This window comes from Ictidomys tridecemlineatus, chromosome 2, assembly GCF_052094955.1.
Source record: "Ictidomys tridecemlineatus isolate mIctTri1 chromosome 2, mIctTri1.hap1, whole genome shotgun sequence".
NCBI lineage: Eukaryota > Metazoa > Chordata > Mammalia > Rodentia > Sciuridae > Ictidomys > Ictidomys tridecemlineatus.
The window spans coordinates 229,446,154-229,471,501 of record NC_135478.1 but is presented as its reverse complement, the minus strand read 5'-3'; the positions used below and the strand labels follow the sequence as shown (position 1 = coordinate 229,471,501).

The following is a 25,348-nucleotide window of genomic DNA, read 5'->3' as shown; positions in this document are numbered from 1 at the left end:
CACCAGGAGGAGCCCCGACCCACCATCAGTGGACACCCACACTCAGCCGCGTGTGGGAGCCAGCCACCCTGGGTTACAGGACACGAGCAGTTATTCTAGGGAAGCAGCCACACACTCCGGACAGTCCCAGACGGAGTCATCCTGCCTGCCCACTGCCGAATCCCCAGAGGGGACACCTGGCACTGCTGCTCAGGAACCCACTAAAGCACCGTCCCCCCATGGCACGCCTCAGGTCGTCCTGGAAGGGCAAGCCCTGGACTGGCTAGGGGCAGCTCTCAGCCCTTCTGGGAAGGAAGCCACCTCCAGCCTCCTGGGCACCTGCGCTGTTAGAGGCCAGGACAGAAAGGGGGAAGTGTGTGTCCTTCTCCCCTGAGGGGACAGCCTCCGGGCAGCCCTGGGGTCTGACTGTGGCACCCGCCTACCGTGTGCCCAAGGCGGGAAAGATGCTCAGGCCTAGGAGACAGCCTGGTCCCCGGCGGGAGGTGGCGCTCTCCCCTGCGCAGCTTTACAGAGGTGCGATGGAGGAGAAGTCGTGCGTATCCAGAGTGTGCAGCAGCGAGTGGCAACGCATCCGATGGCACCTTATCACAAACAAGCCGACATGTGTGCCACCCACCCAGTTCCCTGGGGCTTGGTTTGTCTGGAGAGCACTCCACATCAACTGTCAGCAGCATCCAAGTGCGCGGTGGGTCTTTACTGACCAGGCCCCTGCTGTGCGTCTCCGGCCACCTTTTTACCACTCCCCCGCAGCCCTGGGAACCCCCGGCACTGTGAACCCAACTTGTCTTCAGTTTCCACATCTAAGCGAGAAAGGGCAGTGCTTGTCTTTCTGTGCCTGGTCAGTCTCTCTGGGCACAGCGTCCTCCGGCTTCGTCTGTGTCACTGGAAACAGCAGGACCTGCTTCTGTTCTGAGGTGCGTGTGTCGCGGTTTCCTCATCCATTCATCTGGGGGCCTCTGGGCTGCCTCCTGGTGTGCGGTGGGCAGTGGCGCAGGCGTCTTGGACACAGGGGTTCCTTTCCTTTGGATCTACAGCAGAGGTGGGGCTGCTGGGCCACAGGGTGCCTCTCCTTCTGTCTCCTGAGGGGCCTCCACATACCCTTCCACGTGGCTGTACCGCTGACCTTCTTCATGGTGACCTAAGTAGCCCTTGGTGACTGAGCTCAGCAAAGCGGCAGAGCCTCTGCAGCATCCTCTCCTCCTTCTCAGCTTACCAGGTGTCTCTGGAAAGTCCTGCCCATCTGTGGATGAGCACTTTGCCCAGGCTGAGGGCCACAGAGCCCGACACTGTGCCACAGTGGCCGAGCAGAGTCTGGAGCCTTTCGGGGGCTTGCTAGTGATGCCAAGGACCCAGTGAGCCAAGAAGTGAGCCAGAAGCCACCGAGAGCCATCTTCACCATCAAAGGAGACATCCGGAGAGCAGAGCACCAGAGACCTTGTTGTAGGGTGGACGGTGCAGAGTGAGCCGCACGCCAGCTGCAGAAGAGGGAGACGATGGAGCAGGTCGTTTCTGAAGTCCCGCGCACGTCTGGAAGGGAAGGCAGGAGGAAGCTTCGGGTGACACAAGGACAAGAAAGAACCTGGCATCTCGTCCTGAAGGCGGACACCTGGCCCTGAGCTCAGTGCATCGCCACGGCTCTGGGAGCCTGGCCTTTGCCCCTGGAGGGTGGAGGTCCGGCCTGACACTGAGCCCAGAGGCCTGGTGTGAAGACACTGGAAGGGACACAGGGAGAACAGCCACCGGCTCTGGGTCAGAACAAAACAGAAACAGGAAGTCCTCCCCTGGGGGGTCCAGAGACTCCAGAGGAGCCTGGCCCCAGCTCACACCAGCTGTGTGGTGGGCGGTGCCTGGCTGAGGACCTCCTGCCACCCGAGGGTGGAAGAAGCAGGGAGGCTCTCTCTTCTCCAGGTGCCCCGTAGCCCTTTGTCCTGGACAGTCTCTTGGCTAGCCACTGGTGCCCTGGCTCATTCTCCCAGGACAGGTCTTGTGTCCAGACCAGAGCGTGTACCTGGCCTGGTCTCAGCAGTGTGGGGGCTCAGTGGGGCCTGCGTAAGAAACACAGTTATGCCAGGGAGCGTGTCCCCGTACCTGGAGGACCCAGTGCCCATCCCCTCGACTCCAGGCTGGACCCTGGGCCACGGGCTGAACCTATGAGAGGAGTGATCATGGAGCAGTGAGCTCATGGATGCCGCTCAGCAGGAGGCTGCACCCTGCTCTGCCTCTGCCCCTCTTCAGCCCCAGCCAGACAAGGGCTTGCGCTGGACCAGCCCACTCCCTCCAGAATCCCCATGGGCCACCATCGCCGCTGGGTTCCCCTGGATTCCGTGCTGCCCTGACATTCTCCCAAGACAGCACTCGGCACCCTTCTTCTTCCTTTTGGTGAGTCAGGATCACCAGGGTTTCCTGGGACGAGGCGGCCTCCCAGCCGTGCCCGGCCACTCCGCCACAGCCCTCCGTCCTGTTCTGAGTTTCACCTTCACTCTCTGAGCGATGATTTATCTGGCTTTCAGGACAGAAGGCTGAAAGGCCTAATGTGCATGTGGCTTCAGGGTGGTTTAGGTTTATAAATATTTTAATAGGATTTTTATTCCTTCATAAAAAATATCTTAGAAACCTTTGTACCAGGAGAAAATGTCATGTCTTTTCCTATTAACAAAAAAAAGGGATTTTTTTTTCCTCCTCTACTTTAAGAGAGAGAAAATAAGAAAAGTCATCATAGCTTTAAACGTCCCTTGGGCAGCGTGTGGTGGCCCAATTCGGACCAGCTGTCCACGGCTCCCACGGCAGGGACTCCATCATGCCCCCAGAGCTCGCCTCACCAGAGCCTTGGGCCACAGTCAGGGGCAATACCCTCCATCTTCATTAAGCCTCTGAGAACTCTGATGGAGTGAGGAAGGCTGGTAGATGGTGGAGTCTCTAATTTGAGAAGTTGTACTCCAAATTAGATGACAGAAAGCCCTGGGGTTGCACATGGGGAAGCCCAAACCCTCCAGAGGACCTACCAGGGCCAGAGAAGGCACAGAGCTGAGGCAGGGCCTGGAGGCAGGGCTGGGGTCCTGCTTCAGGGGTCCTGTGTCTGCACCTGTTTGCCTGCTTGCTTCCCTCCCACACGTCCGTCACTCGCCTCCAGAGAGACCCGTCAGGGTGGCTCTCCGCTGGGAGCAATGGCTCACCCCTGACCTCACGCCTGCTTGGCTCCCGCAGACCTTCCTCTTGTGCCACATCAAAAAAAAATAAATCACCCCCAAAATCACTTCAATAACACCAGGATCCGTCTTCCTGCACCAACCGTCCTGTGAAAACTAAGAAATTCGTCCGAGGGCTCCGAGACTGGACATCCAGAAGACACAGAATCCCGCACGTATTTCCCTTCTGCATGGTGGGGACAGAGAGTGCATCATGGAACCATGCTCAGTGCTTTTCCCTGGTGGCGAAGCATAAGAAGAAGCACTGTCTGGCCTCGAGGACCGAGAGTGAAATGTATCGCTGCCCTCAGAACCACTCCGGAGATGCCAGGATGCCCGAGCCCAAGGATGACAGCAGAGTTGAACCATTGCCCAAAAGCAATTACTGATTAGAATTGATTATTTCTACAAAGAAAGGTGACCGATGGATTAGTTGTCACACTGCAGCAGATTTGGGCAAAACTGCTGTAATTGTTAAAGGGACTAACGTAAATGGGAACAGAGACCATTAAGCTCCAAGGATCCTTCTGGCCGCAGTTCTATAAACTTGAAGTCGATGGGGCTTTTCTGTCCTTGAGCCATCCTGTACTTGTTGTTCCCCTCCACAGATGAAATTATGCCGTCCTTGTCATATCACCCTGAGATGTAGGTAAGAAGTGATACTCAAAAGCAAACCATAAATAAAAGCCATGGCTTTTATTTAAAAGGGATTATAAAACACAGAACTCCTTCAAGTACCCGGTAAATGAATGGGAAATGACATGTGACTAAATATTTGAAAGTCATTGCCGTGCCTTATTTGATTTGCCTAATTACACGTTTTACTGCCTCCTTTACGGAACTGTTGCCTAAGGTATCTGAAGCCGTTATGCCTACTTCTTCAGGAACAGCTGGATCAAAATGCCGCGTGCTCACGTTGGCATGCAATTTTAAAACTGCTTCCAAGTCCACTGACGTGTGCGTCACGGAGAGAGCCTCTGGTGGTAGAATTCTGAGACCCGTAGACTGGCATTCTTGACCAATGTAATACAAAGGGTCTCCCAGCCCCTCCGTCACCTCCCACCCACATCCCTCCTCCACCCAGCAAGACAGAACAAAACAAATCGAGGGTATAAATACGTCAGGGTAAGAAAGAGAACATGTTCAGGACATTCAAACACCGTCTGCCGATGGAAGGAAACAAGAGACTCCAGGACAACCCTGCACATACTTGGCCTGCTACCATGGCCCACTGAATGAGGCCGTTACCATGGCGGGAGGAGCCAGGAGGAGGGCTCCCGAGGGCAGGCTTTGTCTGGGCCCTGCTCAAACAGAGTTGGGATTCAGTCTGTTGGTTTGTGTACTTTGGGGTAAGCCATCCTCACACTGAAAAGGCCAGAGGAGAAGTGTTGGGTCTGACTTGTCTCATACCTTCGGGTCTCTCCTGGCACCCTGCCCTCCCCCACCCAACCTCCTCCAGCCGTCTCCCACAGCAAGGTCTCCCCGCTCCAAGGACGAGCCTGGGGAACACCAGGTTCCAGGACAGGAATCTCCTTCTCTAGGGACATGAAGCACACTGGGGGTGAGCTCAAAGCAGCACCCCGAGTTGAATCCAGGGAACTGCACGTGAGATGCTCAGCTCCTGCAGGGAAGGAAAGCAGCGGGAAGAACAGGAGACCACCGGCAGGACTGGGCTTGGGGACTCCAGGCAAAGCCACTAAAGGCTTGGCAGCCAAGCTTCCTGTCCGTGCGGAGACAAGGCCACATGACCCAGGGCACCCCATGGTGGTACCCCGAGGACCTTGGTGTCAGAGATGTGTCTGTCTCAGACCATCTTAGATGGTCAAGGAGAATCCCTGGGTGCCACGGGGAGTTTGCCTTCCAAATAAAACAGAAGTAGGAGGTGACCTTCTCAAATACGGCCTCTTCACAAGGACAAGTTGACATCACAGGACAGACGCACTGGGGCTGTGATGCGACCGTGATGTGGCTTATCCGATTCGCTGTTCCAAAGAGGCCTGGGAATAGGCCTCAACAGGAAGCAAGATGATTTAAATTAGTTGGATTTGATTGACTGTTCCCTTCCATCAAACTGAAGGAGTGACCCAAGCGGCTGGGCCTCCCTGTTTGGAGTCAGCAGTTGGACGGTTTTACATCCCGTTGCCTTTGGCCTAAGTGTGTCTGTGCCGACGAATCTGAGATTCCAGTTGCCGTGTTTTGTCGTATTACTTTGTAAAGAGCAGGGATCGAAGGCACTTCACAACGTGCAACTAGTTGAGCTGGCTAACTAATCAGAAACTAAAGCAGATTGGCAAATACTTACTGAGCATCTTCTGAGTTGGGAGCTGTGGGACCAACAAAGAGAAACGATACCAACACCCCGAGGGCTCTTCTGGAGATGGGTAGACGCGCTGAGCCAAAAGCAGGAGCACCAACACCAAAATGCCAGTGAGACCCCGGGGTAAAAGGCGGAGATAGACGGTGACCCCGAGGCCGGCTGCATCTGCCCAGGGGGTGATGTGGAGAAGCCCTGGGGCCCCAGGCCATGACGGCAGTTGACAACACGCTCTGAGAGGGCCCAGAGCCACCATGGGGCCAGCGGGCACAAGTGCAGACAAGAGCACCGTGGACGCGGTCATGGGCCGAGTCCACAGGCTGTTGAGGCAGAATGTCCTTGAAGCAGGAATGAAGGACGGTCCCCATCCAAGGGACAAGAGTGGATCTGAAATGCTCCCTCCCTAACTGAATCACTAGCTTATGAATAAAGATCCCAGAACTCGGGGCTGCCTCTCAACTAACACCCAACAAGGCCTCGGAGAGGTGAGACCCCAGGTCTGAGCCCAGCGCTGCTGGGGCCTCCTTTGGGAAGGAGCTCAGCAATCTGGGCTCACCTCTCTGTAAGGTATGCCAGGGTGGGGCGGGGGGGCCTCGTGCCCCTCCTAGGGGCTGCTGTGAGCCCTGGAGGTCACTGCAGGAAGGCAGCCCTGGGCAGACACTCCGTGTTCCTGGTAACAGCTGAGACTCGGGGTCAAGCTCTGTCTCAGCCTCTGGCATGGATTTTGTCCTTCAAACAAACAAAATACAGCCTCCAAAACTCTGAGCCAAGCCCATGGCATCACTTTGGCCTCCCAGTGGGCACCCCAGGAAACGGCAGACACCAGAGTCAACCACCCCACACACCTCCAGGCCAAAGGGATAGAGAGCATGGGGGTCCTGCCTGCTGGACAGATGGGAAAGGCTTCGAGGAGGGCAGCAGGGGAAGGAAGAGCCCAGCTGGACTCGGCTCTGGGCAGCTGACTGTTGGGACAGCACACCCCGCAGACTCTGCAATCTACTTGGAAAATGTCAGATTTCAGCAACTAGCAGCAACCACAGTGGCCACTAGTGCCCTGGCTCCTCTGTTCTCCATCTTGGTGGGATGTGGCCCGGGACACCTGGCCATGCCCCCAGGAAACACCATCGAGGCCCACTGTCCTGGAGCCAAGAACACCGAGCAACTTCACAGCAGGCCTGTGGCAGGGGCGGAGGCTGGCTGGCACCCTGCCTTTTGCCACGGTGCCCCATCAGGCTTACCCTGGAGTGCCTGAGGCCTCAGACCGAGCGGTCTGCCTGACAGGCCAGCAGGGGAACTTCCCGTAGCTGTCCTCCTACTGTGACCTGAGAATCACAAGCCATGGGATCCCACAACCCAGGAACTTGAGCACGCCTCATCTTGAGCCTGGGTGGTGTCCACTGCTGGTGCCACTGGGGACCTCCTGGAATTGCTGCCTTTGCAGGCATCTCATCCACACTTGGGGCTGTGGAGCACAGAGCTTGGAGCCCATGGTCAGGCCCAGGCCTCACTGGCCACTCAGAGTCAGGCAGTCCTGGGCAAGGTCACCTGCTTTGCCTGACTAGCACACCCCTCTGGGGCAGAACTTCCCCAGCTTTTCTGTTCTGTCCTCTGTAGGTGCCCAGCAGAGGCTGGAGGCTCCGAGGACCACTGTGGCTGGATGACACCTCCTCACCGTGTGGGTACCGCTGCTCACCAGCCAGCGCTTTGGGTGTGTTCTGTCCCAGGGGCCCCCCAGGGCACAGCGAGGGCTCAGTGTGGCGCCTCAGCTTCCTCATCTGTAAGTGGGAAGGGGCCACGGAGAGCCCTCTCTAATGAACCTCATGAAGTCCCTGCCCCTAAAGGGGAAGAAAGTCATGTGTAAACTAGGACACTCCTAACTGATGCCAAGCCCTGTTGTCCAGGCCTGAGCTTGGAGCACTGTTCAAGAAGCCATGGGACAGATCCTTTCGAGGAAAGCACTTGTGGGCACCCTTTTCTCCCTCCGCAGGACCTGTGGGCCACTTCCTGCTGAGCTCTGAGTATCCGTGGTCTCCTTACAGGTTATCGGCCTCCTCCTCTACGTTCCTGGAGCACAGGGTACCACAGGTCTGCCCACCCAGACACAAGGGAGTGCTGAGCAGAGATGGAGATCCAAGGAGCCCAGTGCGAGTGCACTCTGTGGTCACGTGGGATCTGCAGCCCCTCCGTGCCTCGTTTCCTGGGTGTGGTGGTGCCTCCATTCATGGGCTTGCTTGTGTTGAGTAGCTGCGTTTCATCCCAGTTTATTCAAAAGTCAGACGTGCTCCACACTGAACACTCACGTCATTACCAAAGCTGTGGGTGAGATGTGACTTCACAGGCCAGACCCAGGAGGCAACCACACGGGAAAAAGCTGGGGAGGAGCCATGAAGCCTGCGAGCACAGCCTCGGCCCCTCCAGCCCCCCCAGGCCCCAGCTCCAGGCCTGCGCTACAGGGCTCCCGCAGGCTCACCAGCACATCAAAAGCCCGCGCAGGCTCCCCTGGACAGTGGCTGTGCCCGGCATCGGGAACTCCTCCCCAACCTGCAGAAAGGACCACACATGCCCTCTCTGTGCAGAGCCCAGCCTCAGAGAAGGAGCAAGTCTCAGGCAGTTGGTGGCTTTCTGTCAAATGCTCTCCAAGCTTTGGGGCAACGGGAACATCAAGCTCCACGGAGAAAGCCTGTTGGATCCCTGGCAGCTTTCCTGATCTCGGTAAAGCCCCAGTGAGTTCAGCCCCCTCCGTTTCCCTTTCTCACCACTCCCACCTCGTGGCCCCCAGCCCTCCCTCACCTGCCTATCCAGAGCTCTGTGCCTTTGCCCTCCCCACAGGTCTCTGCACCAGCCACGCAGCTTTGATAGGTCTGACTCCTAATTTTGCACGATACGAGGGAAGAGTGCTCCATCGGTGCTTATCAGGAAAGAGAAGAAGCAATGCTCCAAGACTCCTAAGCTTCTGCCCTGTGGCCTCCATGCTGCCTGGCTGCTCCTGACCTGGAGGTGGGCCCCCAGTGTGGACGGGCTATGTGTGGTGGACACACAGTGAGTCATGAGGGCCCTGTGGGGTCCACTGAGCCCCCATCAATGGGGCAGGCAGGGAAACCATCCTCAGATCCCCTCTGAAGGGGGACCATGGCGTGGGCACCAGGTTCTTCTGAGATCAGGATCGTGGACTCCCAGAGCTGAGGGCTGAGGGGGCTTCCACAGCAGCCCCCCTCTCTCATGTACACACTCATCCCTCACCCTACTCACACCTGCTCTCCAGAAAGAACCGGAATCCTGCACGCACTCCCAGCCTTCTGCTCTGCTGGGTGAGGCCCAAGTGCAGCTCCACTCCGGGGACAGCTGGGGGAGAAGGGGGGTCCCAGGACACATGGCATCCAGGTAGGACACGGGAGCATCCCAAGGTGGGACTCCAGCTGGAGACCCGAAGCCCAACAGTTTGCCCCAACCCACCTGACCCCATGCCCCAGGCTTGGGGATTCCCATCAAGGAAGTCAGCAAAGCAGCGATTCTGATTAGACTGTTGGGAGTGAGGCCCCGGCAGCTTGCCGGCTTTTTCAAAGCTCCCCAGGTGATTCTACTGGGTACAGGTTTAATGTATTAACTTTCCCAGGGGCATCTGCATTTTAAGTAGCTCAAAGATTGCAGGGATGATAGGCTCATGGTCGAGTTCCAAGGCACAGCACACAGACCAGGACCAGAAGAACTGAGTCTTGGATCCAGCTCTGTCCCTTTCCCTGGTCAAAAGGCTACCTGCCCACACTGTGTGCCTCTCTCCAGCTTGCAAAGGTAGCTGGAGGGGAGGAAAGCGCTCTGGGACTTGGGGGTCCACCTGCCTGAGGCGTCGAAACACCAGGGCATTGTGACTTAGTGGAGGCAGGCTGGTCTGAGACTGCGTCAGCCAAGGCCACAAAGCAGCATCTCTCAGGCTGCATATTCACATGGAAGCACACTCCCTGCCCTGGAGGGTCTACTTGATAGAGTGCCACCACTGTCCTCGCCCTTAGCAGGAGCAGCATTTCCACCCCTCCTCTGTGAAGCCCGTATGCCGTGCCTGCTCAGCCTCTGTGAAGCCAACCTGGCCCCGGCAGGAGTCCTGGGGAAAGGCTGTGGCCACTGCCGAGCCAGGGGTTCTCTGGGCACCGGGAGGAAAGTGACCCGATAAGCCCACTCCAGGAGCAAGCTCAGCCTCCTATCTGCAGCTCTTGAGCTGCTGGGACTCCACCCACTGGGCCAGCAGGACTGACAGCAGGAGCACTGGGCTAGGCATGAATGGTCACTGGCAACTCACTTCCAAGAGTGATCAAAACCAGGAGGGACCCAGGTTCTCCCCACAGTGGTGGAGCTGCGGGGGTGGAAGATCTCCAGTACCCTCTGCACTGTGCTGCCAAGAGTCAGCTTGGTGAGGTCCAGCTGCTATCACTCAGCAGCAGAGACAGCTTCTCATAGGCCACAGCCACCAGAGGCCCTGTGCATGATGGCCTCAAAGCTCATCTGCTCTCCGCTGCAGGATGACAGACATGGATGCAGGAAACCCGAGAAGGCTGTGCTATGCCAGGTCCCCACTTCCTGGCATTTTCACAGGAACAGAGCTGCTACCTCAGATCAGCTGCCGGCATGGCCACAGGCCACCTGGGTTCCTTGACCAAGTAGCACACAGAGCTCACATCCCTCAGACCCAGGGGTGGGCAAGAAACAGCCCCCTTGGAACAGCACGAAGGGCCAGTTTTCCCTCTAGAGTTTAGAGGAGACTGTGGCTAAAAATCACAAAAAGAGATAGAGCAGCAGAAATTCAATTTGCCAAAACTGGAAAAATCCAGAAAGAAAATGAAACTGAATAGCTGGATGGAAAGAGATTGTGCAGAACTATCATAAGGAAGAGAAATCAAAGGGGAGGGACACAGGGAAGAGGAAATGTGAGCTTGGAGCCGGTCGAGTGAAACTGGGGAGCCTGGGGGAGCCCCGCAGGCAGAGGTGGGCGAGGCATGGTCAGAGCTGCAGATCCCCACTCTGAACTGGGGGGAGGGCAAGTGGGGTGAGGCTGGACCTACAAGGCCAGCCCGGCTTCCTGGTCCTGCCAAGCTGCGGGTGCGGGGATTTCCCAAACCAGCCACGCAGGAGCCGAAGGCAGAGTGAGGAGGCCACCTAGCGGCAGGGGCCGGAAGGGAGGGGAGGGGCCCAGGACGGCGCCTCCTGGGGGGCTGGGGCAGAAGGCAGACCCGCACCTGTGCTCAGCGCCGAGGCTGGGTGGAGGGCTGCAGCGAGGCAGGAGTGGTTGAGAGCATGGAGGGAGGGAGGGGGGCTAAAAATGATCCCCAGAAAGAAGGGAATCGCCTAGACAAATTGGAAATGGGTCCTGAGGGCGCTGGGAATGTCTGCTCCTGTCTCGCAGAAGCCAGGGTTTGGAACCTCTGACTGGCACAGGGAGGGGCCCAAATTGTCTGGAGGGGTAAAGGCAAAGAGAGGGAGCCATCTGGTGTCTGGAGGTGGAAAGCAGCCGTGTGTGGTGTCTGGGAAGTGGGGAGTGGGCGGGATGGAGGGCCGGCGCGTAGGGACAGAGGCTGCAGCTTCTCAGGTGGCTCGCCCCGCGCCCTTGTTTCTCAGATAAGAGGTACAAAGTGTCGTTGCTTTCCTCCAGGTTTTCCCACCCGAGACAGGGAGAAGGCACTCTGCAGTCAGATGTCAGTAGCAAGTTTTAAGGTGCATCATTACTTTATCCTTACAGGTCCATCCAGTTCCCCCAAGGCCAATCCCCACCAGATTCTCCAAGTGCCCAGGGCTGGTGGGAGATGGAGGCAAGAGAAGAAGCGTCCTTGGTCCCTTGCAGTAGGTGTCTGACAAAACCTCCCCAATAGCCCAGCACAATGCCAAACCTCATCCAGTCCCAACCCTCTGCCAAGAGGGAGCTGACCACTCCTGAGGTGCCCATGCAGAGCTCTGAGCAGTTCAGGATTTGCCCCCATAACACGCCTTGCCCACCCTGCATGTCGAGGAGGTGAACTGTCTGCACAGCATCGATGCTCCCAGCACACCCCCTGCCGGTCTGTGCTCAGGGGCTACTGGGTGGCCGTGGGTCCTGTGGGCTTTCTGCGCATGCCTGAGTTTGTAAGGGAGGGTGGAAAAGAACAGGGAAGGAAAGGAACTGAAGCGGGTAGACACCAGGCAGCTCAGGTCACCTGTTAGTCCCAAAGCACTCCTGGGGCACAACGTGCATCTACTGTGCAGGAGAGCACATCAAACAGGCCCTCCCTTCCTCCCCAGAGGGTGGTGGGTCTTTTCTTGCAGCAGAGGCACACCCCCTCAGCAGGACAGCTCTGCTGTCTGCTGGGTGGAGACCCCAGTTCCCTGCTCAGCCGGCCTGGATAAGCTTGCAGGCTGCTGTGCTGCCCAGCCTCTGGGTCGGCCTTCTCTGGAAGATTTTGATTCTTCACAAACTGTAGAACAGAGAAAAGAGACAGGTTAGGTGGGAGAGCAGGAGAGCAACTGACCGCGAGTCTCTCCTAAGATGCACCTCTTCTCTCCCCACCAAAAAACAGCCTGCCTGCCAAGAAAGTGCTGGAAGGTGCCCCTGCTTGACAGCCCAGCTTCTTACTGGCCTCGGCTCTGCCTGGGATGGAGGGGGTCCTAGGGGAGCACTTATCCCTGCAGGGCAGCCGTGGAGACATTCTTCCTCAGGGTCAGTATGCCACTTGCCCTGGTCTGGAGGATTTACTGTGTGAGGGGTGGGGGAGGAACAAGAGGGGAAGCCACGTTCCATAAAAAGAATAAATTTCAGACTTTTAAAACTAGGACTTTTAATTTTTTTTTCTTTTCCTAAAAGAAGTGAAAGGGATTGGAGATTCAAGGATTGCTAAACTCTACGCACTTTTCTATGATGCTCTTTGACCAGAACCCTGTTCCCCAGGGTCCCCACCCACCCCTTAGTCTGTAGCCCCAGCACCTGGCTGGCCTCTGTCCTTGAGGACTGGCTTACGGATCTCCACTCACTGTGGCAAGGAGCCTGAATTCCACGTCCAGCTCATCCCTGGCCCTGCACTTTGCTCAGATCGATCACGGCGATGTGTGTGTGTGGTGTGTGTGTGTGTGTGTGTGTGCACAGCCTTGCCCACTCCTTGCTGCCCCAGGCACAATGGCCTCCTCCCACCACACATGCACTAGCCCAGCCAGCTCCCTGCTCTGTGCCCACCAGGTGGTTTGCCCTGCTGGCCCCTTGGCTCACTCTGGACCTGCTCCTGAGTCTCATCTTCTTTGCAGAGGTTGAACCATGTCAGGCGTTCATGGGAACACAAAGAAGAAGCAGTATTTTCAAGTTTTTCTAAGGCACATAAAGCATTTCAAACAGCAATGCCTAAAGTCTTGGCCTCACATAATTACCCTTGTCCAAGGATGGTAAATTTTCAGAAGAAGGTGCAGGGTCCTCTCCTCCTAGGGGCACCTAGCCTGTAAAATCAAGTCTCTGGGGGAAACAGCAGAGCTGGGGCAGGTTTCCCTCTCAAACATTTGAGAGACTGTTTGTTGATGACTGAAGCTTGGGGCGTGGGGGGGGGGTCTAGACTGTCCTTTAAAAACTTATGTTGGTTTTAACTGAAGCACCTACCATTCCAGAGAAAGTAAAGGGGGAAGCACAGAGATGTGCACAAAGCAGGCAGTAATCTATCTTATCCTAGGAAACCTGCCTTTTCCCTGCCGCCCACCTCTTCTTAGTAAAGACCTCCCTCCACACTCCCTATTTTTTTTTTTTTAACTGGAAGCCTTCAGGTAAAAATAAAGCAACAGCAGCAACAGAAAAAAAAATGTAGTCTTCTTCAGGGTTAACATCAGAAGACAAGCTTCTGCGGCTTTGGCCAATCAGATGCGCCCCTGCCAGCTATAATATAGTGCGAAAGGCAGCCTGTCTCACAAGCTCCCCAGGCTTGCTACCATTTAAAATCAGACTCTTTTTGTCTTTTGATTGCTGCCTCGAGACCGAGACCCAACTCCGATGTGTTCCGTTATCAGCGACCAGCAGCCTGCCATTGCAGCCCCTGTCTGGGTGGGGATCGGCGGCGAGTCCCCCGCAGCAGCGGCGGGCAAGGTTATATAGAAAGAGAAAGAGCCAGGCAGCGCGCGAGCGAGCGAGCGAGCGAGCGAGCCCAGCGAGACAGGGAGAGCGCAAGGGAGAGCGCACACGCACACACCCGCGCGCACTTGCTCGCGCACAGACCCGCGGGGACAGCTCGGAAGTCACCAGGTTCCATGGACGAGATGCTGCTGCTGGCGAGATGTCTGCTCGTGGTCCTGGTCTCCTCGCTGCTGGTGTGCTCGGGGCTGGCGTGCGGACCCGGCAGGGGATTTGGCAAGAGGCGCCACCCCAAAAAGCTGACCCCTTTAGCCTACAAGCAGTTTATTCCCAATGTGGCCGAGAAGACCCTGGGGGCCAGCGGCAGATATGAAGGGAAGATCTCCAGAAACTCTGAGCGATTTAAGGAACTCACCCCCAATTACAACCCCGACATCATATTTAAGGATGAAGAAAACACGGGAGCAGACAGGCTGATGACTCAGGTAGAAACCCTGCGCGGGGCGTGGAGCGTGTTCCTTGAGGGGGCTGCCTGCGACCAAACAGTCCACACTTTCTGTTTGCTCTTTGGGCGGATAGACGGGAGACTGTTTGGCCCTCTCCTTCCCCACCCACCTGCCCACCTAGCAGGACTCCTCTTCCTAGAGGAGAATGGAAGCTTAGAGTCCATCAAAGAAGTTTAGGGTGTGGGTGGGGTGAGAACCGAAGGGGATGTGGTCCATTTGGGCCCTGATTTGATTAGTCTTGCTGGGACAGCCTCCCCTCTCCTTCCTCTACTCCGGCTTGTAACTTGGGAGACCTTGACTTTAGAGGGGCATCTGCCCTTTCCAAGTCCAGGGTGGAAATGGAGGAAAGCTGGGGGAACGCGCCCATACTCATAAGTGACCTCCAGGTCACTGTACAAAGGTAGCCTTGCGTATTAGAGCCCAGAGCTTACACGTTTTCCTTCTCTGTGGTTTTCTTTTTTCAAGACTGTCCTCACCCTTTATCCCCACCACCAGTGCCAGAGAATCCTAACTGGAAAAGCCAGGGGCTATCTGACAAAAGCCAGGGGCTGCAGAAGCTCCCTGCTAGCCTCCGCTGCATCGCACTGCCACTCTGTCCTCCCCACTTGTGCCCACCAGATGTATTGATATTTCTGTCAGGATGCTCTTCATTCCGGAGCTGGGGTACCTGGGGGGGGTACTGAAAACTTATTGGCATTTCATCACTTGAGTTTTCAACCTGCTGGCATAAGAATTAAGAGGGAATTAATATTAGTGAGGGGTAGCGGGTGGGAGGAGAGGCAAAGCAAAACATGAATTCCTCTCTCCATTCCCACCTCCTTGGAGACTTCTGGGCTGCCAATCTCCCAGCCAATTCTAGACTTTCTGAAACTCCATGCACGTATGACTGAAGCTAGAAATGGGTTTTCTTGCAAATATAGGTCAACATCCTTTTTATTGCCCTATTAAAATATTCAAGTCCTACCTTTAGGGCTAGGTGCGCACAGTGGCTGACGGAGCGGCGCTGGTGGGGCGCAAATGCAGGGGGAGGTGCAGGCGGGAGGGAAAGAGGAGCTTCCTCAGAGCCGCGCTGTTAGCCACGGGCTCCCAGGTGAGGAGGTGGAAAGAAGACCGCAGCCGGGTCTCGGTTTAGAGCCGGCAAACGGTAGGAGCGGGGACGAAGTGAGGAGACTCCCTCACTCCCTCATCTGCTGCCGACCACTTTAAATCTGGACCTCGAGTGTGTACGCGCGCGCCTGTGCCCAAGAGCAGCGCGAGCCACGGTTAGCTGCACGGGCCCGGGGTGCCGGGTGCGTGCCGCCAGCTGAGGGAATTCTCCTGCTAGCCCGTCACCCTCACTCCCCGAGGAGGACGGGCGGCCTCCAGGTCCTCAGAATCCGAAACGAAGGAGGCAATGGAAAAGAAAGCCTCAGGGGCCGGGACCTTAGGTCCCCCGGCTGAGCGAGTCGCGTTCATCCTGGTCAGCCCGAGGCGGACGCCAGAGAGAGGGTCCTTGGCCCGCGCCCCTGCCCAGGGGCCTGGGCCTCGTCGACTGCTGCAGAGCGGCGAACGCGCGGAGCCGCGCACCGGAGCAGACGCATTTCAGCTCCACTTACTCCGGGGTGATCGATCTCGAGGCTACGGTTTCCGCGCGCGCGGGGCTGGGCGCAGGCAGCCGGTCCCGGCCGCTCCACACGCCCAGCGCAGGCCCGGCCGGAGCCGAGAGCCCGGCTCCCACCGCCGTAATTACCCCGCGGCGGGGGCGGGGGTGCGGAGGGCGGAGCGCGCGGCCGGCGAGTTCCAGGGCCCGGGCGCAGCGCAGGCTCCGCGGCCAGCCCAGGGCCGCCAACCGAGGCCGGCCCGCCGCCTTCTCGGCCCCTCCGGCCACCGCGCCCCAACTAGAGCCCCCAGCCAGGGCCCTCCCCCACCCTGTCCGCCCTGCCCGGACCGGGGTCCGCCGGCCCCACGCCCCGCCACTCTCGCCGCTGCGCGCACTGGCAGCATTTGAACTTCTGACCTTCTGTCAACTTCCCTCAGACGAACGAAACGAAAACAAATACTTTTTTTTTCCTTGGGCAGTGGCTATTCCTTTTCCCAACACAAAAGGCGGTGGTGGGGGGGACAGCCAAAGTGGGGTGGCCGGGGTGGGGGAGAGCCAGGCCACGATCACATCACCATCCCGCAAAGAGTCTCCTAAACCCGCGGGTGGCTGGAGCTGCGGCAGTCTCGAGGTGCCACTAGGTTCGTCCCTCCACTGGGCTTTCTTCCACGGATTCTGAGAGTTAAGCCGGCGGGAGGGGGAGGGCTGGGTGGTGAGAGTCTGGAGGTGGGTGAAGGGGCCCAGCTAGGGACCCTTCCCCGGCCCAGAGGAGGTGTGTGCTCCTGGGGAACCTGCTCACCCGCTGGCCCCCATTCTAAATAACCACCTGATTGGGGCCCAGGTGCGCAATGGCCCTCGTCCTCTGTCTTGCCTCCCTCCCTGTCTGTCTCTCTAATGTGACTGCCGCCCAAGTCCCTCAACCATGGCAAGATCGTCCCCAGTGGAACTTTCGGAGCAGTTCTGGAACGCATGAGCTCCTGGTTAATATTAACCGAGAGAGGGGAAGCGCAGACAGACACACTCTCCTGGCGCAGGCCTCGGGTGCCAGGCGAGGGTGCCGGCGGCCACAGAGCTGGGGAGGGAGGCGGCCGGGGCCGGATCTGCCGGCTCTGCGGGCTGAGGTGGGGGCCACCTGAGACGCCACGTTGAATAGACCTCCTGTGTGCTTTGAGCCGATGGGGAAAGGAGCTCCGGTGTGGGGCTTGGGGATGTTTTCTTCTGTTCTGAACACAGGGGTCTGTTTTTCTCAGTGGGGGAGGAGGGGGAGAGGCGCGTCTAGGGTCTGGGGTCTCTTTCCCCTGCACTGGGGGAAGCCTACCGGCTGCCGGCAGCGGCGGTCCCAGCCCCGAGCTTCTGGGCGCGCCGGGCAGGAGCTCAGGCGTGGGGAGCAACTTGGCCTCTGCCGACACAAAGCCCGCCCCGGCGGCCCTGCTGGGCTTCACGGTGGCTGCACAGAGTCGCACTTGATTCGCGGCACACGACCCAATGAATTAATAACCGGCCTGAGCTTCCCGGCTTTGCCGGAGACAATCCCTCCCAGCCCGGGCGGGGGAGCGTCCTGCAGCCGCCAGCTGAGGCCGCACAGGGCCTAGTGCCCGGGAGGGCGGGGTGCCTGGGGTGCCAACTCTGGCAACCCTGGCCTCGGCCTGTCCTGGTCGCCCGGGCCTGGCTCCGCGCCGGGCTCCTTGCCTGGGGTCCTCCATGCCTGCCCAAGTGGCGCAGCTCAGGATGCTGGGTCCGTGCTGCCCTCCCTCTCCCAGGCTGCTGGGTGGGAAGCTGTTTAAAGCCTCATCTGCTCCCCCCTCCCTAGAGAAAGGAGCTGTAGTGGGGTGGGGGCTGGAATGGGGGTGGCAGTGTGCGTGTGCGTACCGCGGTGTGCGCCTGCGCGCACCGGGCTTCAGATCCCGGCTCTAAACGGACCCTGGTTTACTGATTGATTTTCATGTAAAACGCGTTCAATCCTCAAGATGACCTCACTCAAACTCTGCCCTTCTGACTTTTTTTTCTTTCTTTCTTCTTTTTTTCTTCTTTTACTTCTTAAGAAAGCTGTCGGCAGGCCCAGAACCCTGCAAGCGCTGACCTGTTACCAGGGCCGCCCCAGCACCCCCCCCCCCCCCGTCCTCTCGGCATTTGTTGTATGTTTAACTCTGCGACCATATTACTGGTTTTTATTGCTGCCAGATACACAGGACTTTTCCTGTTGCGCAATTTGTCAGTCCCCTGAAAGCGCAGGCAGAGTCCTTGCAAGAGTCTCCGCCCTTTGTAAGAGTTCCCCTGGCTGTTACTAGGGCCCTTTCCATCCCAGTAACCTGCTTCCAAGCAGAGCATCCCTCCCCGCCTTGGGGTGGGTGGATATCAGCCCTACCCTCCACAGAAGTCACCTTGCAATTGCTTCTCCTGGTCTGCTTCTCTTGGGGTGAACCATCATCATTGTATCTCCAGTTCCCCCTTTTCAAATCCCGAATCCAACCCACAGCAGTATAAAGGCCCAGGTAGTGAATGAGTACCCCCCCCCCCACACACACACACACACTTGACTCAATTTTTATTTTCTGAATATGGCCCAAGATTATGGATGGAGCCCCCACAATCCCAAGTTCCACTCTGCCCTGCACATGGGTGGAGGGGAGCAGAGGAAGCAGAGGGGCCGGCAGGGCTCCAGAGGCCTCAGGCCTTTCTGGGTCCCATCCCCCATCTGTTCTCCTGCCCGCCCTCCCCACCCTTTAAGTTTGCTCTTCAAACTTGCTGGACACCATTCTGCACCAAAGCCAAGAAAACAAGAAAGGAGGAAGGGAACAGGTTAAAGAAAACAAGAACACAATCAGACCCAGAGCAGCCTGGCCCAGAGGAGTTCCACAGGGGAGGAATGTGGCCGCCCAGACAGAGAATGTTTGTCCTGCGGCCCTACCCATGCTGGACATTAGAGCTCACCTGCCTCCTGCCTCGGAGCACTTGGGCTGCCTCCCACCCTGAGTGGCTATCACTCCCTCAACTTTGGCTTCCTTCTCGCCTTGGATAGGCATAGGGTAGGAGGGAAGGTCCAGAGGGAGATGGCGCTGGTGTCCCTGTCCTTAAGTAGTGCACAGAAGAGGCTCTGTTTTCTGCACTGGCCTCTGTGGCCTCCTCAGCAGGGATTTACCCCAGAGAGAATGGTAGACCCTGGCCCAGGTGTGCAGAATGGGGGGAGCACAGACAGGTCTAAGAAGTGGAGAGCAGTGGGGGTGGGGGTGGCATTGGCCAATGGTGCCCCTAGAGGGTTCTGGAGCTTGTGTCTGAAACACAGTTTACCTCTTCCAGAGAAACTCTGCTTATTTCTCAGACCATGCTAGTTGATTTGCAGTTTCAGGATTGGAAGGAGTTCCTCAGCTTGTCTCCAAGAGAACTGGCTCCTCCTGCAAATGCTGTTCCCTTCTCCCCACCCAATGCCCACACTAGTTCTGTCTCCCCACTTCTCTCCACATATCCTTACCCTAAGCCTGGTCAGGGCTGGCTGATGGATGTTGGCATGGGTGGTGGGGCGGCGGAGCTAACAGGTCTGTTGGTTGGGCACCCCTTCTCTCTACAGAGGTGTAAGGACAAGCTGAATGCCTTAGCCATCTCTGTGATGAACCAGTGGCCAGGAGTGAAGCTGCGGGTAACTGAGGGCTGGGACGAGGATGGCCACCACTCGGAGGAGTCACTGCACTATGAGGGTCGTGCTGTGGACATCACCACATCTGACCGTGACCGGAGCAAATATGGCATGCTGGCCCGCCTGGCTGTGGAGGCCGGCTTTGACTGGGTGTACTATGAGTCCAAGGCCCATATCCACTGCTCCGTGAAAGCAGGTAAGACCCCTCATGCCCAGCCTTTCTCCATATCCCTTGACCCCACACAATACGGTACCCTTGCTCCAGGTCTCTCTGTAAGGCTATCTGTTGGTGCAAGAAGCCACTATTTTCTTGACCTATGAAGTGGTCTTTGACACTCTGTGGACACTAACAACTGAGGACACTAACATCCTCACCTCTAATTTGAGGGGAAAAGTAAAAGGGAAGTAAGGGCCAGGGAGGAAGGAGCACCCTGTGAGTCCCCTCCCTGCCAACCCTGAAGGCGGATGTCCACTGGCTCTCTAGCCCAGATTCAGAAGACCTGTGGCTTTCAAGTCTCCAGACCCCACTTTTTGGAGTCCCCACTGCAGGTGGTGGAAACGAGAAGAAAGAGTGAAGGCTGGCGGGGAGTACTGAAATTTCCATGGCGACTCTGCAGTTAGCCAGGTCTTTCCTCTCTCATTTGGGGCTTAAAAACCTACCACCACTCCCACTAAGTGCAGGAGGGTCTGTCCAGGGCATAAATGGGCTGCTGGCTCCTCCCTGCTGAGCGCCTGTGGATTCTTAACTAACCTAACTCACTCGCTAAGCCTTTGGGGAGAGGCCTGGTGGGAGGCAATAAACCCAGTAGTTACCACTTCCAACATCTGGAGCCGAAGGAAGCATCCGTTCTTATTAGGAGCCCAGCTGGGGTGCCCTGCGTAGGGCAGGAACGGGAAAGGCCATCCCCTCCCAGTCTGCAGCTGGAGCGCCTGGCCGCAGGCTGAGGCTGACTTCCCTGGGCCTGCAACGCCACATGCTGTTGCCGGGAGGAACAGCCACGGCAGCGAGGCATTACCCACACACGCGCACTACCCGACTTGGGGCCGTATGTGCAGATCTTGCCATCTCTCGGACAAGTAGACACATTTAGCAAGACAATTCACAGTGAATTTCGAAGGAATTGTCTTCCGTGCCCCCCTCCAGTTTTCCCCGTTTTCTTCTAAACTGCATTTTAAGGGCACGTTAGTAGGAAAACAGTGTTAAAGCCCACTGCTTCTTGCAACAACCGAAGGTGAAGGTGTGAGAGCTCAGGTAGGAAAGTCGTGTACAGCTCCTGGTGACGCCCCTACCCCTGCACGGGCTCAAAGCGAGGAGACTTTTGCTGGGGATTCTTTCTATGCTCCGGATGGGAAACGGTGGTGGCTGGAGGCCCTCAGCCCCCGGCGCGCCCTTTCCGGGACCTTGCTCCTGCGCTTAGAAGCGCGAGGTCTCCTTTACGCCAGCACTGTTCGTGAGGTCCCCCTGGCGGAAGTCCCTAGAGGTCTCTTCCCAAATGAGCAGCGGTAATCCCGCCCCGAGGGTCTCGCCGGGAGAGCAGAACCCTGGGCGCCGAGCCGCTCATTGGCATTCTGCGCACGCTAGCCTGGGCACGGCGCAGTGCGTGTCAAGCAGGGTCGTGCGACTCGACGACTTGGGCTCGCCAGCGCCCGGGGTCGCATTCCGGGGGGCTACAGAGGGCCTCCAACGGCCAGCCCCGCACTTCATGACAGAGAAACCGATGAGAAGATTAAAAACCTTCTGTAATTCCAGCAGGAAGATTCTTTCTCGCAATCTCTATTTGCAAAAAGCATGATCCCGGAGATTGGAATGCAAAGAAGATCCATACCTCCCTGCCTCTCGTCCCTGCCACCCCCCCCCCTCGCCCGTGCTCCGCCCCAACCTCAATTATTGTCCTCGGGATAGTGAGCCTCAGAAAGCGATGGAGGGCCGAGGAAGCGGGTAGTCGAGGGGCCTTGAAACCCGGCGCTTCCAGCGCTCCAAGCAGGCCTGGCCATTTAAAATTCAAATACACATCTCGAGTGCTTCCCAGAGAGGCCTGGCTGTGCAAATAGTGCCTGTGAGGCCCGGGCTTCTGGAGAGCCCGTGTGTGAATTGCACACGGGGGGCCGGGGGTGGGGGTTGCACCTGAGCAAATAGGGAGGGGGCAGCCTACAAGCTGGAGAGTGAGCTGAGAAAGGGGAGGAGGAGAAATGGAAGTGTCCCCTTTTCCAAGAGTGTCTTCTATTTATTCCAGAATCACAATGACAAAGCTGGGCCCTTTATTGGATTTTAATTAGAAAATCCACACAAGCCTCGGATTTTCACACCTCGGGCAATTCTCTGGAATGTTTGGCCAGTTGCTACAACTACTACAGCTATTTTTCACACACCACTCCCCCCCCCACAGGCTAACAAGAGGGCCCTGCTGGGCGGGGGAGGTGGGGAACATCCATCCGGGGTGGGGTTCCAGCGCAGCTTGGGTGCTGAGCACACTGGGAGACTCGGGGACGGGAGGCGCGGAGGGTGCGCCCTGATACCCGCGAGAGCTCAAGGCTTCCCGTGGCATCCACGTGGCGAACAAATATCCTGAGTTCGCAGCGAGGGTGGGTGTGAGCGGTGGGGCGGGAGGAAGGCGGAAGGCGGGGAGGGTAGCCGGCCCCGACGTGGAGTCCTTCAGGAATGCGCCTGCATCTGAATCCTGCCACCGAGGCGGCGGGGCTGGCGGAGGGGCGAGGTCCGCGCTGGACAATCTGGACTCGAACCCCGGCCCAGGCTCACGCGTGGCGCACACCTCCCGTCCCACGTGGTACTCAACCCCCTGTGCCCTCTTCTCTCCTTTATCCCCGCCCGCAGAGAACTCGGTGGCGGCTAAATCCGGCGGCTGCTTCCCTGGCTCAGCCACGGTGCACCTGGAGCAGGGTGGCACCAAGCTGGTGAAGGACTTGCGTCCCGGGGACCGCGTGCTGGCTGCTGACGACCAGGGCAGGCTGCTCTACAGCGACTTCCTCACCTTCCTGGACCGCGACGACGGCGCCAAAAAGGTTTTCTACGTGATAGAGACGCGGGAGCCGCGCGAGAGACTGCTGCTCACCGCCGCGCACCTGCTCTTCGTCGCGCCGCACAACGACTCCGCCGGGGACCCCGAGGCGCCGTGGGGCACGGGGCTGCCACCGGGGCGCCGGGCGCTCTTCGCCAGCCGCGTGCGTCCAGGCCAGCGTGTGTACGTGGTGACCGAGCGCGACGGGGACCGCCGGCTCCTGCAGGCCGCGGTGCACAGCGTGACGCTGCGCGAGGAGGCCACGGGCGCTTACGCGCCGCTCACGGCGCAGGGCACTATCCTCATCAACCGGGTGCTGGCCTCGTGCTACGCCGTCATCGAGGAGCACAGCTGGGCGCACCGGGCCTTCGCGCCCTTCCGCCTGGCGCACGCGCTGCTGGCAGCGCTGGCGCCCGCGCACACGGACCACGGCGGCGAAGGTGACGGCGGGGGCGGAGGCCGGGCCCCCCAGCCCGCGCCAGGGGCGGCTGAGGCGCCAGGGGCGGCGGCCACCACGGGCATCCACTGGTACTCCCAGCTGCTCTACCAAATTGGCACCTGGCTGTTGGACAGCGAGGCCCTGCACCCGCTGGGCATGGCGGTCAAGTCCAGCTGAAGTCCAGGCGGACGGGAGGGGCGGGGGCGGGGCGCGGGAAGCGACAGCGAGATAAAGCAAACGACACACGGGAAACGCGCACGGAATGAGACTTTTAATTATAATAATAATTAATAATAATAATAAAGTAGGACAGTCCAAAGTAGACTATAAGGAAACAGAGACCACGGGGAGCTTTGTTGTTGTGTTTAGTTTATATATATATTTTTTGAATTTTTTGGTTATTGTTTTATTTTGGTTATTTTTCTCCTCTCCTGGCTATTTATTTGTTTGGTATGAATAGATGTTTTAAATAATATGAACCGGACCTTCAAGAGCCTTAACTAGTTTGTGTCTTGGATAATTTATTATTATCATGTGAACTGTACTCACGGGGGGGGGGGAGAGATTATTTTGTGAGGCCAAGCAACCTGCTCAGAGTCTATTTTTCTACGTGCCCCTGGGCCTGAGTGTCAGAAGGCAGAATTCTGTGCTCTCCGTCCCTCCTCTGCTAGGCTCCTGCTTTTCGGCAAGTGTAAACTAAAACATGCTTCATGGGGGTCCACAAATTATATTTTTATACACAGAATTGTAAATTAGATTTTTGAGAGATCAATACTTAATGACATTTCATTTTTTGAAATAGTGTAAAAATATGAAATATATTATTTTAATTTAACTAGTTTCCAATGTAACAGCCATCACCTGTACTGTCTTCATGGTTTAATATTGCATTGTAATCATCATTTTGGCCACATTCTTGAAAAACCAAGACTGTCTCTCTGTCTCTTTCTCCTTCTCTCTTTCCCTTCCCCCCCCCCCCCCGTCACACACACACATACATACACACACACACACACACACACACTCACACACATACACTTTTTTTTGACAAACTGGAAGAACTGTTATTTTTAACTTCAAAGAATTTATTAGAAAATATTTTTTAAAAGTGCACATAGTGATGAGCCCACAAGGATGGAGCCTGTAGTTTGTACAGAGAAAAAAAAAGGATGTTTTTGCATTAATAAATTGAGAAATAACTGCTGTAAATTTACTAAAATGTATTTTTGAATATTTTGTAATAGTTTTATAGAAATAAAACGTGCCACGCTCAGCCCGGCTAGTGTATAATAACTAAGAATTACTGATGCAGCCCTTTTTCTTTTCTTACTTGGCTTCTTGGTTTGGGAAACCTAGGGCTCCCCATATCCTTTAGAAGTCTTGCTTATACTGTGAATTAGCCTGGCCTGCATAGGTGACCAGAGTATTCAAGCAAGCCCCCTAGTCGGTCCCGTGCAGGAGAAACCTCAGCTCTGTTTGTATTTATTGTGCAGAGTTCTCTCTGCATGCCTGCAGGTAGGGGATGTCCCTGTCTTAACTAGCAAATCTCAACCCCCAGGCCCAGAGGTGGCCCTGGGAGAGCCCCTGGGCCCTTCTTCTCATGTGATTGTAGGGCAATTTCATGCCTTTCCCTGACCTTGCTGTCTCTGATCCTCAGGATAAGGTTCGAAGTTGCTTTTTGAAGCCTCACAGTGACCTTTCCAGAGAGGATCCCAAGGGAAGAGGCCAGGTATCCGTCTTCCCAACCTCCCATCCTTGGAATCCTCATAGCAATCCAGAGTGTGCATCCTCCCTGATCCCAGTGCATCCATCGCTCCAGGGGCACAGCTGCCCGGGCTCTGAGCCACACTGGTATTTCCCAGTCTCTGCAGAGTGGTTATCAGCATGGGCTTGTGTCCCTGAGACCAGGCAGCAGGTTACTTGTAGCTCCTTGGTTTATTAAAGGTGACTGTCGTGCTTTACACTCTGAGCAGAGTGTCCAGGAAGGCTGCACTTGCAGTCTCTTGGCAGGTGAAGCCTATCTGGGGGGGAGTTCCAGTTTAGGCATCAGGGTCCATGCTCCCCTGGTTCACCTGGCTGGAGGCCTGGGGGAGCTTCTGCAGTAAGAAAGACCGGCCCCTGAAGGGCTTCTGAGCTAAGGGTCTGGCCTCAGAGGTGTCCAGGACTCTGCTCACTGGATGGCACTGGGAGGGGCTGTCCTCTGTGTGCTTTCACGGAGTCAGCCCTCCAGGCAGGAGCTGGCCTCAGGTTCCTCCAAAAAAGACTTTTCTTTGGTCTTCCAGGTGGTGAGCAGTTTCAAAGCAGGCGTTCGTAATCCCTGGTGGAGTTGGCAATTTCTGTTCTTTTGGCAGCTCAAGTCTAAGTTGGTCAAAGGTAAACAATGGGCAGGCCGACTCCTCCGGCTGAGTGAGGGACCTAACCAATCAGCAGTGCAGCTGGATAGGTCAGAGAGAGGTGTCTGGCACTGACAAAGCTGGAGGTGGTCAAGGGCACCCGTGGTGCCTGAGGAGTTCTGGCAACCAGGGTGCCTTGGAGCTGAGCTTCACCCTGATGGAATGCCCAGCTCTGGGCAGGGCCCCTTCTGGAAGGGCCAGATGGCAGAGTCCCCACTCTTCACT

At 57.0% G+C, this 25,348-nt stretch overlaps 1 protein-coding gene and 1 long non-coding RNA gene across 4 annotated transcripts; one reads left to right on the top strand and one right to left on the bottom strand.

Moving 5' to 3' along the window:
* Window positions 1–11,174: 11,174 nt before the first annotated feature.
* Window positions 11,175–17,609, bottom strand: LOC144375512 (uncharacterized). Its single transcript, XR_013435541.1, has 2 exons — window positions 16,962–17,609; window positions 11,175–11,933 (listed from the first exon to the last, which is right to left on the bottom strand). It is a non-coding gene; the product is annotated as an uncharacterized LOC144375512 (long non-coding RNA).
* Shh (sonic hedgehog signaling molecule) lies at window positions 13,414–24,003 on the top strand. Of its 3 annotated transcripts, none has more exons than XM_078040908.1 (3): window positions 13,414–14,043; window positions 19,209–19,470; window positions 22,108–24,003. In XM_078040908.1, exons 1-3 carry the CDS (start codon window positions 13,735–13,737, stop codon window positions 22,905–22,907), a joined length of 1,371 nt encoding a protein of 456 aa, XP_077897034.1. In that variant the 5' UTR covers window positions 13,414–13,734; the 3' UTR covers window positions 22,908–24,003. The 3 variants fall into 3 exon arrangements, with proteins under 3 accessions (XP_077897034.1, XP_077897035.1, XP_077897036.1); XM_078040909.1 differs by lacking the exon at window positions 13,414–14,043 and adding an exon at window positions 15,134–15,208; XM_078040910.1 differs by lacking the exon at window positions 13,414–14,043 and adding an exon at window positions 16,198–16,284.
* Window positions 24,004–25,348: the final 1,345 nt, after the last annotated feature.